This window comes from Calliphora vicina, chromosome 5, assembly GCF_958450345.1.
Source record: "Calliphora vicina chromosome 5, idCalVici1.1, whole genome shotgun sequence".
In the NCBI taxonomy this organism is placed as follows: domain Eukaryota; kingdom Metazoa; phylum Arthropoda; class Insecta; order Diptera; family Calliphoridae; genus Calliphora; species Calliphora vicina.
In genome coordinates, this window is record NC_088784.1 from 24,790,816 (window position 1) to 24,806,758 (window position 15,943).

General features: G+C 33.0%; 1 protein-coding gene across 3 annotated transcripts in view; it reads right to left on the reverse strand.

The window, feature by feature from the left end:
• Window positions 1–1,077, reverse strand: part of flap (flapper) — a 42,014-nt gene extending 40,937 nt beyond the window's left edge. For all 3 annotated transcript variants that reach the window (XM_065513440.1, XM_065513439.1, XM_065513438.1), the window contains exon 1: window positions 457–1,077. In XM_065513440.1, the coding sequence (XP_065369512.1) occupies window positions 457–607 (151 nt within the window). In that variant the 5' untranslated portion in view covers window positions 608–1,077. The remainder of the gene's footprint in view (window positions 1–456) is intronic.
• Window positions 1,078–15,943: the final 14,866 nt, after the last annotated feature.

Below are 15,943 nucleotides of genomic sequence, written 5' to 3' on the forward strand. Positions count from 1 at the left end.
CATTCAAGTCAAATTCCAACAAAATGTTCAAGTGCTTGAATTTTTGGTGCTTATTGGGATTAGTTTCGTTCAATGCAGAACGCTCTCTCTGGGATACGCTTTACTTTGGAACAGAGTAGCCGAAATTGGCTTGATTCGTTGTTGGCCTCAAAAGATATGCAGTTCTTTTGGTTAGGAATCCATATGTTGCCAATAAGATGGGAAAAGGTCGTTGAATAAATTTATATTAAACAAATGTTTCAAGCTAAACATTTTAATCCCGCATTTTTAAGTTAAACACCCAATAAATTTTAGAAAATATTTTGTAAAAAATAAAAATTTTCCAAAAATTTATGAAATTTTTTAAAAAAAATTTAAGCAAATTAAAGAATTGTTATAAATTAGCAAAATTTTTCCAAGCCAAGCTATAGAATATTTAAAAAAAAATTAAGATTTTTGTTTGTTTTTTCAAAATACCAAGTTTGGCTGGGGCTGCCGACACACTGTGTGTATTCCATAGTGTGGCAATGATGAGACACAAGATGGTTAAATAAATGCTGCGCTTATTTAGGGCTCCTCTAAATAGCGAAGGTGGTGTTGGTGGCGTTAAAGTTGTTGCTATCTTCATTATGTTGGTGTTTTGTTGTTATAGCTGCTGCTGCTGTTGATTTTTTGTTAACACTTAAAATTTTCGTAAGATTTCGTGATTTATTTAAAATTTTTAATTTTGTTTAACTTTTGATATTATTTTTTCACTTCTTTTACGTTTTAATTTACACAAGTTATTTTGTAATTCTTTTTTTTCTTCTTCTATTCAACTTAAAACTGTTTTCATTAAAATCATATTGATATAGGAATTGTATAAATAATTGGAAAAAATCATAGAAAAAACACGACTTAAAGTTAGAAAAATACACCCACTAGTTTTATTTATTTGTGTGTTTTATTTTATTTCAAAGATCTCAACAATGGCAAATAAAAAAAACAATATAAGTAGTTGAACGTTAATTAAAAATTATTGTAATTTATTTAGCGTTTTTGGTTCCAATAACAGCGTTTTGAAAATTCAAAAAAACTAAGAGAGAGAGAGATACACGTCCGTACCGCTAAACGTCTACTGTATTAATAAAAGTCTCACTTCTAAACATCTTCATCGTTCGTTGTTGGTTGCTGCTGCTGCTGGTTGTTGTTTTGTATTGTTTGTAGCATTTTGTTGTTGTTTGTATCATGTTAAGTTTTGGCAATTGTATTGTGATTCTGCGGTAGGGTACTAAACAACAAAAACAACAATAGCTACAAAACAAAACCTGTGATCGTGTTAATGTCGCACAGTGCGATCAGTAGCCAGAAAATTGATAATAATAAATCTGAATGTTCCTTTTAAACTAAAGGTCCAATTGCAAAATGATGTATGAATGAATCGTAGAGGAGGAAAACAATGTGAGATACAGGGTGGCAAAGTCAAGCACATCTGCTTAGGAAAACTTTGTACAGCTTGTAACTTGCACAAATATAGCGAGATTTCAATGAATATAACTTTGTAATAAATTAAGGTAAAGATAGATATATTTATTTAATCGGATACCCATAGGATCCATTGTGATACCATTTAGAAATATAAGCCGGTTTGAACTAGATGCGAAGAGGTGAAATGTAATTGGACCGAAAAAAAGTTCGTTTCAGAAATCGGAAACGAAAATTGGGAACGAAACGGCACCGATCAGTAACAAAAAATCTGTCATTTGGGGCCGGAACGAAAACAACTTCAAATAGGTTGTTTTCGGTGCTGTAGGAACGAAATTATTTTAATTATTTTTTTATTTCAAATTTAAAGAAAATCAAAATGAATAAAAACAAGCAAGAGAGCTATATTCGGCTGTGCCGAATCTTATATACTCTTCACCAAATTATACTTTAAAATAAATTTTTTTAAATATTTAAAATTTAATTTTTTTTAATTGTTTTTCCAATTTTTTTTTTTTTTAATTTTTTTTAAAAAATTGTTTTTCCAATTTTTTTTTTTTTTTAAAAAAATGTATGACAAAAAAAAATTTTTGATGAAAAAAAAATTCGGGTTAAAAAATATTTTTCCCGATTTTGATCCATTGTAGGTCCAACTTACTATTATAGCATTATCTACATCGTTGCAATGGACTTTGAAATATCTATCATTAGATATCCATATTGTCTATATTAATGACTTAGTAATCCAGATATAGATCAAAAATAGGTCAAAAATCGAGGTTGTCCCGGTTTTTTGCTCATATCTCCGTTATTTATGGACCGATTTTGCTGATTTTAAATAGCAAACTTCTCAAAAGCATGTCTGACAGAATTATTGAAGATTTGGATCCCGAAGATATCTGGGGTCTTCAGAAAATTGATTTCAACAGACAGATAGACGGACATGGCTTAATCGACTCCGCTATCTATAAGGATCCAGAATATATATACTTTATAGGGTCGGAAATGAAAAATGTAGAAATTACAAACGGAATGACAAACTTATATAACCCTTCTCACGAAGGTGAAGGGTATAAAAATAAATTTTCTTTATTGGAAGAGTAAAAATTAATAGATTTTATCAAAAATAATGAAATTCTATTTAATTTCCAAATGACAACTTAAAAAATAATTTCGTTTCTGTTTTATGCCGCAACGCACCCAACTGAAACGAAGACAATTCAGAAACGAGACGGTGACGAACACCAACGTTTTTCAGTTTCAGTTTTCGTTATCGGCGCCGATTACGGTGTATGCGGAAACCCAGCTTAAGAGAGCTATATTCGGCTGTGCCGAATCTTATAAAATCTTCACCAAGTTATACTTCAAAATACAAATTTTAAATATTTTTAGACAAACAAAATTTTTTTTTTTCATTTTTTGGAAAAAAAAAATTTCGAATTGTTATTTTAAAAAATTTAAAATTTTTTTTTTTAATTTTAAAAAATTTTTTTGACAAAAAAAAAATTTGGGTTAAACTTTTTTAATTTTAAATTTGAAAATTTTTTGTTATTTTAAAAAATTTAAATTTTAAATTTTTTTTTTTTTTAATTTAATTTTTTAATTTTGGCGAAAAAAAATTTGGGTTAAACTTTTTTTTAATTTCAATTTTTTTTTTGGTGAAAAAAAAAATTCGGGTTAAAATTTTTCGAATTTGACCCATTGTAGGTCAAACTTACTATGGTCTTATATACGTCGTTGCAAAGGTCTTTGAAATATCTATCATTAGATATCCATATTGTCTATATTAATGACATAGTAAAACCTATATCTGGGTCACAAATAGGTAAAAAATCGAGGTTGTCCTGTTTTTTTCCTCATATCTCAGCCATTTGTGCACCGATTTTGCTGATTTTAATTAGCAAACTTCTCGAAAGCATGTCTGACAGAATTATTGAAGATTTGGATCCAGAAGATATCTGGGGTCTTCAGAAAATTGATTTCAACAGACAGACGTCTGTCTGTCGGTCTGTCTGGCTTAATCGGACTTAATCGACTCCGCTATCTATAAGTATCCAGAGTATATATACTTTATAGGGTCCAAAAATTATATTGTTGAAATTACAAACAGAATGAAAAACTTATATATACTTATATATATAAAAATATCCCATTTACCAATGAAGGCTCCAACTGAGCAGTGTCCAGTTATCACTCCTACTAAAGACCTGAGACTTTTCCTATCCAACCCAATTAGTATTTTGGTTGCCTCTGCATCCAACGTTGGCCAAATATCCCTGGAAACCCTGCAATACATTCTACTACACCAGGATTGGTTCGTAGAGTCCCGGAATCTTTCAAAGATCAACCTATAATACTGGCATACAGCTAAATCATATCTAGCTATATCCCCCAATTTATCATGGAATCTTTCCCCTAGCCATTTTTGCCTGAGACCCTGCAGTCTAGGACAGTTATACAGAATATGTTTCACTGTTTCTAGTTTCTCAACTTCCTCGAATGAACCTACTGAAGTCCTGTGCAGCCATATCCCATTTACCAATGAAGGCTGCTACTAAAGAACTGAGACTTTTCCTATCCAACCCAATTAGTATTCTGAATGCCTTTGCATCCAGCTTTGGCCAAATAGCCCTAAACTGCAATTCGTCATACACTACCAGGATTGGTTGGTAGAGTCCCGGAATCTTTCGAAGATCAATAATAGTATAATAGTGGCATACAGCTAGATCATATCTAAATATATCCCCCAGTTCATCATAGAATCTTTACCCTAGCCATTTTTGCCTGATACTTTGTAATCTAGGACAGTTACACAGAATATGTTCCACTGTTTCTAGTTCCTTAATATCCTCACACAACCTACAGAAGACCTGTGCCAATGAATGCTCCAATTGAGCAGTGCCCGGTTATCACTCCTACTAAAGACCTCAGACTTTTCCTATCCAACCCAATTAGTATTCCGGTTGCCTTTGCAACCGACTTTGGGCAAATAACCCTGGAAACCCTGCAATTCGTTCTATTACACCAGGATTGGTTCGTACAGTCTCGGAATCTTTTGAAGATCAACCTATGTATATTAGTGGTATATAGGAGGTTCAAACTTCCAGTTCCTATTAATATATTAGAGATTGGAACTCTGTCTGGCCAGTGCATCTGCATAGTTCCAACGCTTCTAGAGCCGTCTTATAGTTCAGAACTATGATCAAGTATGGCATTTCAAAGCCCTTAGTGCTGCCTGGCTATCTACATAAATTGTCACTACATTTCGTTTTCATAATTACACAAATTGCGATTCCCGTTCTACAATTTGTTTCATTCTACTTATTCTTTTCATTTTTTTTCACTAAACGAGAATCAAAAACTCTATGAAAATATGAAAAAACTTTTCATTTCACCGTTTCACAGAACCAGAATCGACCCCCTGGTCGTAGTCCCCAATTCTTACTAATAGAATTCGTGCAAGTGTAGTAGGCATTGAGACCCCCTTTCAAGCCTTTTCTGTGTATTCTTCTTTCATGATAATTTTGTATACAAGATTCAAATTTATTATCACTTTTGCGATTGACCCACTGTGCGTCGTCTCCGTAAATGCTGCAGCAGCAGCACCCAACAACTGTTGCTAATGATCCTATGCTGTTGTTGTTATTATTGTTGGTATTGTTTCAGTTGAAGCTGCTAAAGTTGACGTTTTTTTTTTCATCTTCTTCAATTGGCATGTTAAAGACATTTAGAAAGAAAAAAACACAATACAAATATTATTGTTATTCATTGATCGTTCCGTGAGAGTGTGTCCAATTGTGTTAAACAATAAGATCAGCTTATTTTGAAAATAATCGTTAACCGTTTCAGATATAGTGGGCGAAATCTCAATAATATGAAACCGGCATCCATCAATCAGGTTCTGGAAGTGTTGTTTCTGGACGCTTAAGGTTTGTATTATTCATACTTAAATGGAAACACTATTAAAAAAAGATACAACACGGGATATTCAATTCGGAATAAGAATATCCTTTAGGCTCCCAAATGGATGCAGTATCCTTCAGGCTGAAATATCGGCCATTAGAAGAGCGGCAAACTGGCTCAGATATTACAGTGTATCTGGTAGAGATATCCGTATATATACTGACAGTAAATCCGCAATTAAATCCCTGGTAGGTGTTTATATAACATCGGATATGGTCCAGGAATGCCGGACATCCTTAAATGAGATGGCGAGACATTCGACAGTTGTACTCACATGGGTACGTGGACACAGGGACAATGAGGGCAATTGTATTGCCGATTACTTGGCGGGAAGAGGAGCCTTGATGTCAGACGACGAAATAGACTTCCTCTGTGGAATCCCGTTATCAACCTGCAAGGAATTGATACAAGACGCGTATTACGAACTTGCCCAAGCAAGGTGGGGTAATGAACCCACTTGTACCACTACGAGGATGATATGGCCTGCGTTGGACGGTAAACACACGTCGTATCTACTTCGATTACAACGAATACGTCTGAGCAACTTGGTGGCGATGATCACTGGTCACTGCACTTTCGGGACTCGTGCCGCAAGACTTGGGTTACCTCATCATGACTTCTGTAGAAGTTGTCAGAACGAGGAAGAGGAAGAAACCATCGTACACTTCTTTCTTTTGTAACTGCCCGGCACTGGGTGATCTACGTGCTAGGCTCTTAGGTGAGAAATTCGTCAGTACTCTTTCCGGGTTATCTGTAAAGGAACTAAGGTGTATAGACGCCTTTATCAGGGAAAGCGGATGGTTGATAAGACCAGTCACGCAAACTTTACCTCCTAGGGACCCAGCAACCATCCCATGATGGTCTGCGTTTTTCGAATTCTTTGAATTCTTAACTCCTCTCCTCCTCCTCTTTAACACTTTAAGTATATCCGTGGTTTCAGTTTTAACTTAAGCAAAACTGAGCTTCCTGAATTCCCTAGAAAACAAGACTTTTATTTTCACAGTTAACGACTAAACGAAATTGAACTGGCACTATACACGACGAAAGTATTCTACCCGAGTTCCTTCTCGATCTTGAATGATACGAAATACCCGAAGGGACTTGCTTTTCGACACATTTTAATATATATGGACGGTTTAGAAGGGGAAAACGTGTTGACCAATTTGAGATAAAGAAGTTCGAACTTTCAAATAGATTTAGTATTCTCCATCTGAATTCCAGTGAGTTTACAAGACTATTCGTCTCACAATGCCCCGATGATACTGTCGGAAATATAATGGACAACAAATTATCCTGGAAACCGAATATACTATATACGAGTATAACAAAGCCAATTACAGCGATGTGTTGCTGCGATCAGATTGCAAGTGATTGGAGAACTGAATCACATACTGTGCTCCATTGCCAGGATAATAAAGATCCCTTTCTTTTCGAGAAACTTGCAGCTTTTCATATAGGATTATACATGAAGTCTCTGCTTCTCAACACCTTTTAATTATATGGACGTTTCAAAAGTGGAAATCGAGTTGACGAAGAATTTGCAATAATGGCCGAACAACAGCCTTTCAGAGGTATTTAGTATTCTCTATCTTAGAATGGTGATCACTTTTTTGGTATGTTGAATTGGATTCTAGTGTATTTACCCAACTAAACGAAATCGAACTAGCCCTTGCGAACAACGAAAGTGTCCTGGATAATTATTCTGTAATCTGAAAGTAGTGTCGAGTAAAACGAAGTGTCTGCTATCAAATTGAAGAAGAATTGAATCACAGACCATGGGGCATTGCCAGGATAACTTAGAAATTTGCAGCTTCTCGATCTTGGATGATATTTATATGGACGATTTCAAAGGAGAAAACGAGCTGAGAGTGGTTTATTAATCAAAGAATTTAGGATAAAGAAGTTCTTCAACTTACAACCGGATTTAGTATTCTCTATCTTAGAATGCTAATCACTTTTTGGAATGCTAAATGGAATTGCTGTAAATTTGCCGGAACTTCTAACTTCTCGATAATACGAGATACATTCATGTATGTCCTCTCCGTGCTTTGTTGTGTACTTTGGGAATTTTAGAATTATAATATCCTTCAGGGTTCCAAATAGATGAATCATTGTCTATTTTTGAAATACTCCTATGAAAAACGGCAATCCTAACTCTCCTTATCCTATGATTTGGCAGTGGTATCTACGTCAAGGAATTTGGAATATGGATGGCCTTAATCGTCGGAAGCTGATGAATTATTTTTTATTCTTGAAAAATTATACGAAAGGCGTTCTTGACGACGAGATCAGTGCACACTAATCCAACAAAGTTGTTTTTACCAACCAGAAGTGGATTTCATTGTCCTTCAAGGGATTCCAATGTGTATTCAATGTATTCTCTATTATTGAAATACTCTTATGAAAACCGACGATAGTGATTTGAGTTAACACGAGAAAAGATCAGTGAGTTTGCGTTATTCAAGGAATTTGGAATGCGGATTTCCATTATGCTCCCCAGCTGATGAAGTATTTTGTTATATAGAATGAGTCCTACGAAGAAAGACGATCTTGACCTCGGGATCTCTGAGTACAACTCAAGCAAAAACACTTTTGGAGATGCTGAACTAAATTCCAATAGATTTACAGAAACATTTCAAATCTCATCATTTCTCGCAGATCATATTGTTTATTGCTTTACAAAACAAATCTGCCTACGAAGAACGGCGATCCTATACACAGGCAGTGACAATGAAGTAACTTTTGAACGATAGTGAACTAAATTCCAATAGATTTACAGAAATATTTCAGATTGGCGATATACAAGATTCCTCAGCGATCAGCGAAGTCCAGAGCATGATTTCAATGAAGGGATATTTCAACTTTTGGAAATATCGAACTAGATTCCAGTGAAATAACAGAGTTATGTTGGGAAATGGAACGTAAGATAGTAGAGATATGCCATTATAATCGAGATTATCTTAGATATTACCCATATTCTTCGGATGATGCATGGAATGGCGAGTCTCTCGAAAGACGCACCTTTATGGATGCATGATCACCGAAATATCACAGGCAATTGGATTGTGAATTAACTGGCAAAGTATGGTGTCAGTTGCATGATGAAGTTTTGTGGTATTCCTATGGAAATGATCCCATTTGTATGAACTAGGATGATAAGAATCGATAGCGAGACTATCAAGAATGCGAATTTTCAGTGCAACGACTTCATTAGAAAGAGAAAATTGTTAATTTCTTTCGAATACAAGGATATTGTTCTTTCAGCAGGATATTGTTCTTTCTGAATTGTGTCGACACCTTCAGTCCTTGACGACTCATTTTTTAACGTAATGGTTGGGTAGTTCAACATAATTTTCCTTTGGATCCCACAGGAAAACAGCTGGGCGAAGAAGCCTTCCATACTGAGAACTATTTAAGGATCTGATGAATTCATACATTTGGCATACATTTTCTCTTTTGCTTATAGAGGTTTCATCATAACACTAAAGTTTTGGCGAATGTGAGATATTGAGAACTATTTAAGGATCCAGATTTGGCATACATTTTCTCGGTTGCTTATATACGTTTCGTCATAGCACTGAAGTGTTGAAGAGTGTGAGATGAGACACCAAAACTGGCTGCAGGATGGTCTGGCAACTGAAGTCATAACTGTATACAGGCTTTACTATAGTTTAGCTGTTATCTTTTAAAACTGGATTTTCTTATGCCACTGTCCTGCATTGTCGAGGAAACAAATGCTCTTCATGGGATCGATTGTCTTCTATAAAGTCGATCACATACTCGGACAATAAATTTTACCATATTACGTACTTTATAACCAACTCGGGCTTTTTTGATGGTGAGTTCTCTGTTCTAAGCGTGTTTGATTTAGCTCTGGCTTCCTAGAACTAGCTTCATTTATATTGTCCAAGTAATAAATCCTTCTTCTAACTTCCTAGTTCTAAAACTTCCAGTTTTATTAATTATTAATTACTAATTTCTTAATATTATTATTAACATATTTTAGCTTGCCTACTAAAAACTCTGGCTGTCTAAAAATCGTTAAATATTGGAAATATTGGCAAACTTTACATAACGCATAACATTAACTGCATTATCCATTGAAAATATTTGAATTTGCATAACAACACACAAAAACGTTAAGTTGGCCACACCAATTAACAACATCATTAACATTCATTCATTACGGTCCAAAGAAAATGTTTGTTTTTGTCAAAATCTCGCTGAGTTGTGATGTTGTTTTTCAATATTTTTTTCGTATACCAATTATATATGGGACGAAACAAAAAATTTCGATAAAAAAAAATAATTTTTTGAATCTTTACTTTACTGAATTCAAAAATATTTGGCCAAAATTTAAAGTTCACCAGAATAAAAAAATTTTACAGGGTGGCTGATGAATTTTGCTACATTACAACTGAAACTGGAAATAACTTTTACTGTAATGCATGAAATTTATTCAATATTTTATATACCCTTAACCTTCGTGAGAAGGGTATATATAAGTTTGTCATTCCGTTTGTAATTTCCACAATATAATTTTCCGACTCTATAAAGTATATATATTCTGGATCCTTATAGATAGCGGAGTCGATTAAGCCATGTCCGTCTGTCTGTCGCTTCGTCTGTTTGTTGAAATCTATTTTCTGAAGACCCCAGATATCTTCGGGATCCAAATCTTTAATAATTCTGTCAGACATGCTTTCGAGAAGTTTCAGCTAAATCGGTCCACAAATGGCTGAGATATGAGTAAAAAACCAGGGCAACCTCGATTTTTGACCTATATCTGGATTACTAAGTCATTAATATAGACAATATGGGTATCTAGTGATAGATATTTCAAAGACCTTTGCAACGACGTATATAAGACCATAGTAAGTTGGACCTACAATGGGTGAAAATCGGAAAAAATATTTTTTAACCCGAATTTTATTTTTCACCAAAAAAAATTTTAAAAAAAGGAAATTTTTTTTAAAAATTTATAGAATTTAAAAAAAAAATAAAAATTGAAAAAAAAAAATTTTCCAAAAAATATAAAAAACAACTGGAAAAAAAAAATTTTGTTTACCTAAAAATATTTAAAACAAGAAAAGCAGCTCGATTTGTGATCACTCATATTTCTGAACAAAAATCGATTTTTTATATAAAAACTCAAAATATCTAAATTCCTTAATAACTTAGCCAATAAGCGTTTAATCAAGAAAAGGAGCTCGATCTGTGATCACTCATATTTCTGAACAAAAATCGATTTTTTATATAAAGACTTAAAATATCTAAATTCTTTAATAACTTGGCCAATAAGCGTTTAATCAAGAAAAGGAGCTCGATCTCGATATTTCTGACAAAAAATCGATTTTTTATATAAAAACTTAAAATATCTAAATTCGTTAATAACTTGGCCAATAAGCTTTTAATCAAGAAAAGGAGCTCGATCTGTGATCACTCATTTCTGACAAAAAATCGATTTTTTTATAAAGACTCAAAATATCTAAATTCGCTAAATTCGATAATAACTTGGCCAATATGCGTTTAATCATGAAAAGGAGCTCGATCTGCGATCAATCATATTTCTGATAAAAAATCGATGTTTTTTTATATTGTTACGAAATTGTACTTGAATTCAAATATAACGATTTTAACGGCTGATTTAAAAGTAGCATAATGCTTTCAAATAACAGTGCTGTAAAACATATCTGTGGGCATTGTTAAATAAAAGCTTTCAGTTGATTTGATCGTAAGTTGGCAACGCTGTATTCGATTTCGAATATTCAGTTAAGGAACATTGTAGAAAGTACACCACAGATGGCGTATGCATTAGAAACCTCTAGACAGTTAAAGAGCTTTCTAGATGGTAATGCAGTGTTATAAATAGTGGCAGAGGTTGCAGTCCTGACATTATAAATTGTGTCTGCGATTCTGAGAATTTATAAACCTGTATAAAAAACATTGAGTGGCTATTTAATTCTGTGGTTGTTGTACATTTTAAAGAAATAAAGAGTTGTTACAATTTTTAAACTACTAAACTTTTATTTGCAATCAAAAGTATCCGGTTTATTTAAAGGAAATAAACCAGCGTTTTAAAAAGGTTAAAACGTAACAATATAAAAACTCAAAATATCTAAATTCGCTAATAACTTATCCAATAAGCGTTTAATCAAGAAAAAGATCTCGATCTGTGATCAATCATATTTCTGACCAAAAATCGATTTTTGGACAGAAATATGAGCGATCAGATATCGATGTATTAGTGGACAAATTTTATTTCTGTAAAAATTGCGAACATTAAAAAAAAAATTTGCCAAATCGGTCCAGGCATCCTGCGATTTTGGATATATCTAAAAAAAAATGGTTTTCTAAAAAAGTTTTCTTTCAGTAAAAACTTAAATTGGATTACATTTAAACAAAAAATTAGACAAATCGGTGCAGTCGTTTTCCGATTTTGGATAAATCGAAAAAAGTGGGCGTAAAAGTGGGCGTGATCAATTTTTCATTCCGTAAAAACCTAAGTTGGATTATGACCAACATTTAAAAAAAAAAAATTTGTCTAAATCGGTCCGGCCGTTCTCAACTGATGCAATTACCAACGAATGACATTTGATTTTTATTTATATAGATAGATTTGTATTTTGAAGTATAATTTTGTGATGGGTATATAAGTTCCGGCACAGCCGAATATAGCTCTCTTACTTGTTGCATTTAAAAGCCCATTGAATTGTATTCATTTGGCGTATACATATTGAAAGCACCTTCTGTTGGTAACAGCTGAATAATCCTTATGCGATAGCGACTCTTCAATGGAGCCACTGAAGGTTGGTTCTGAACCTCTATTTACTACTTCCAAACTACTACTAAGTATGAAATACTAAGCCGCCTTTTTAGAAAATAGCTTATAACCCTTCAAGCATAGTCCACAGATCTGATCTTGGTGGTTCAAAGGTTCCTGTACCATGAGGAGCAGTGCAGCGGAGGCTGGTGAAGATTGAAATTTGAGTCAACCTCACCATGCTCCACTTTAACAACTGTCAGTATCGATTGGATCGACGGTATAGCTGCATTCCCAGCCTTCTTCCGAAAGCATGGGTTTCACATCACCTGAGGAGGTATCGCTTCGGTAGACGAGCAGGCTGATCGTACCAAATTCGTAGTAGATCTTCCCTTGCGATTTCCTTATGATCGTACCAAATTCGTAATAGATCTTCCCTTGCGTTTTCCCTATTTTGTATGAATAAAGAATCTGAGTACCAAGTTTTAACAAATTCTCAAAGTTTAAAGTCCAATGCCTTGTTGAAAATTTTTGTTTCCTCCCATATTTAAAAAAAAATAAAAAAAATAGTTACGGGTATTTAATGTTTAAATTTTACTTGTTAAGGAAGTACATAAAAATTAATGGTAAAAAAAGTGTTAAATAAAGGTATTTTTCTCAAACAAAAGAAGTAAAATAAAAACAAAGTTATGAAATCAGCCATAAAGTCATCTGTCAAATACAATAATAAAACAAAATATATTGGCAAAAATATATTTGCATACATAATTAAAAACAGTTTTATGGACATGACTGGAGTCTTCTTGTTTTGTATTCAAAACAAAGAAGTCTGTCTTTTTAAAGAAGATTTATCTAGCAGCAGGTTCAGGTCACAAAATTGTTTAGAATCTCTTGTAGTAATCAATTAATTTTATGTTAGTTATGCCAGTTTAGATAAACTTGAAAACGATTTATTTATTTTATTACGATTTACGTGTATGGATTGTTACAAAATACAAACATTTTTTTTAACACTTTTTATGAGTTTTAGTTTTCGTCTAATTTAAATTTATTTATTTATTTATGTGCATAATTTTGTTGGGTTTGTTGTTTTCGTGCTCGTTTTGTGTTTGGGGGGGAATTAACGTCACAAATCTCATTGAATGATGATGAGAATGATGTTTTGCCTTTTTTTTTTGTTTACAATTTATCGTGGGTTTTTTTGTTAACACTTATTTTTGTTATTAATCGTGCAGATCGTGTGACGTGAGTAGCCAAACTATTGGATTTTTGATGTTGTTGTTAATGTTTAAATTCTTACTATTTAAAGCGCCAACTATTTTCGTGAAACACTATTTTTAACAAGTATTGTTTAATGCATGGTACAAAGTGTTTTAAAATCTGTGAAATAGCTTTTTTTTTGGATAAAAACACACATATTTGGAAAGCGGAAATCACAGTTTTCTTGTAAAGAGATTTTTGCCTTTTGGAAGTTTGAAATTTTATATTTTTTGGAGTTATCTGCAGCCATAAACAAAAAGTTTTATTGGTAGCCACATATAGGTCAAGATCGGTCAATGATCAGTATAAGTTGTGGAGAGGAGTGAATATTTTATAGCTTACGTTTTTAAATCCACCATCATTGATGGTGATGTTGATTTTATTATTCCGTTTGTAACACATACATATTTGTAGCAGATCCAAATTAATGAAAAACAATGGAAACTTTTCCAAATATTCCATATGTAGCCCAAAATTTTAAATATTTTTTTAAAATAAAATTTTTTTTTTTAGTATTTTACTTGTATAGTTTTATTTATATAAATTAACTGAAAAACAAACAACATAATTAATTATATTCTGAAAAAAGGGAACAAAATTAAAAATATTCACTATTTCGCTACTGACAAAACAATGGAAACTTTAAAACATCTGCAAGAAAGAAGTAGAAAGAAGAAAACGAAAATAATATTTAAAAGAACGATGTAAAAAGCATCCTGTTTACAGTTATTTTATTTTATTTTTAAATTCTGGTAATTTTTCACAATTTCTTTTTCTAAGTTTTTTCGCATAATTGCTTTTTTTCAAAGTTAACGAAAATGCCTAAAGTTAAGATTTGTGAAGACTTAAAAAATAAAATAATTAACGATTTCAAAGCTGGTTTAAAACAAAAAAGTATCTGTGACAAATATTCAATAAATAAATGAGCAGTTTCAAAAATTATAAAGAAATTTCGTGAGACCGGTTCTGTAAAAACTCAACATTCAGGTGGAAGACCTTGTAAGACTACTCCTAGACAAGATAATTTAATAGCGAGAGAGTTCAAGAAATTCCCAAAAATAACTCCTCGAGAGGTTGTAATAGCCTAAAATTAGAAATAAGTACCCGAAAAGTTTAGTCGCAGGGCAAATGAGGCTGGTCTTGGTTGCTATCGTCCTGTAAAAAAACCACTCATTTCTAAAAAGAACCGTTCTGCTCGTCTATAATTTGCCAGGGATAATTTAAACTGGTCGATACAGAAATGGAATACTGTCCTCTTTTCCGACGAATCCAAATACATTTTAAGAGGCAGTGATGGGAGAACATTTGTAAGACGACCAAAGGGAAAAAGATTAGATCCAAAGTATACAAATAAGACTGTAAAGTTTGGCGGAGGCAATATTATGGTATGGGGATGTTTTTCAGGGCAAGGTATGGGCCCAATTGATATTATAAAAGATACCATGACAGGTATAGGATACAGAACCATATTAAACGATGTTATGTATCCATACGCTGAGGAAAATATGCCCCTAGTTTGGAGATTCCAACACGACAACGACCCGAAACACACCTCTAGAAATCCAACGAGGTAAGTGTTTTGAAGTGGCCTGTCCAATCGCCAGATCTCAATCCCATAGAAAATCTATGGGAAATTGTAGATCGTAAAATAAGCACCCAAAATTACACCAGGAAGGAAAATATATCGGAGGCGGTTATAAGGGAATCGCAAAATATTTCAAAGGAGACCATTGACTCTTTAATTGGTTCAATGCATCGTCGATGTGTAGCAGTTATAAAAAAATAAGGGATACCCAACAAAATATTGAGTTATTGCAAAGTTTAGACCATATTTGTTAAAATAATACCAAAGTTTCCATTGTTTTGTCAATGCCGTAATAAAGAAATCTTTTAATTTTGTTTTCTCATGTTTAGAATTTAATTAATTATGTCCTTTGTTTTTTGTTAAATTAAGTTAATAAAAGTATACAAATAAAATACTACAAAAATGTTAAAATTTATTAAAAAATTATTTCAGATTTTAGGCCACTAATGAAATATTTGGAAAAGTTTCCATTGTTTTGTCAACAATGAGTCCTCATAAGATTCTAAGACGATCTAGCCATGCCCGTCCGATAGGGCCTAAACGAAATGAGCTACATAGTTGGTTGAAATTTTCTGTTTTGTTTGGTTTTAAAAATGGATCGCCACTTTACGTAGTCCCCATACAAATGTCCCCCCGGAATACTGTTAATTAGTCATAAATATGGCAAACCTGATAAAAATTTGCACAAATTAGTTCTAAGTATTCAGAAATTATACTGTAAAGTATGGCCAAAATCGAGTAACATTTTCCTCTAGTCCCCATACAAGGTCCCCCTCAGAAAATGACTTGAACAATCATAATTATCTCATAATAAGTAATATCGTAATGAAATTGGACATAAATAAGTTTTAGATGAACTTACATCCTTCTAATAACTTGTGTGAGTATCGGTCCATAATTATCTCTCTCTTCACTCTTACTTGTTCCTA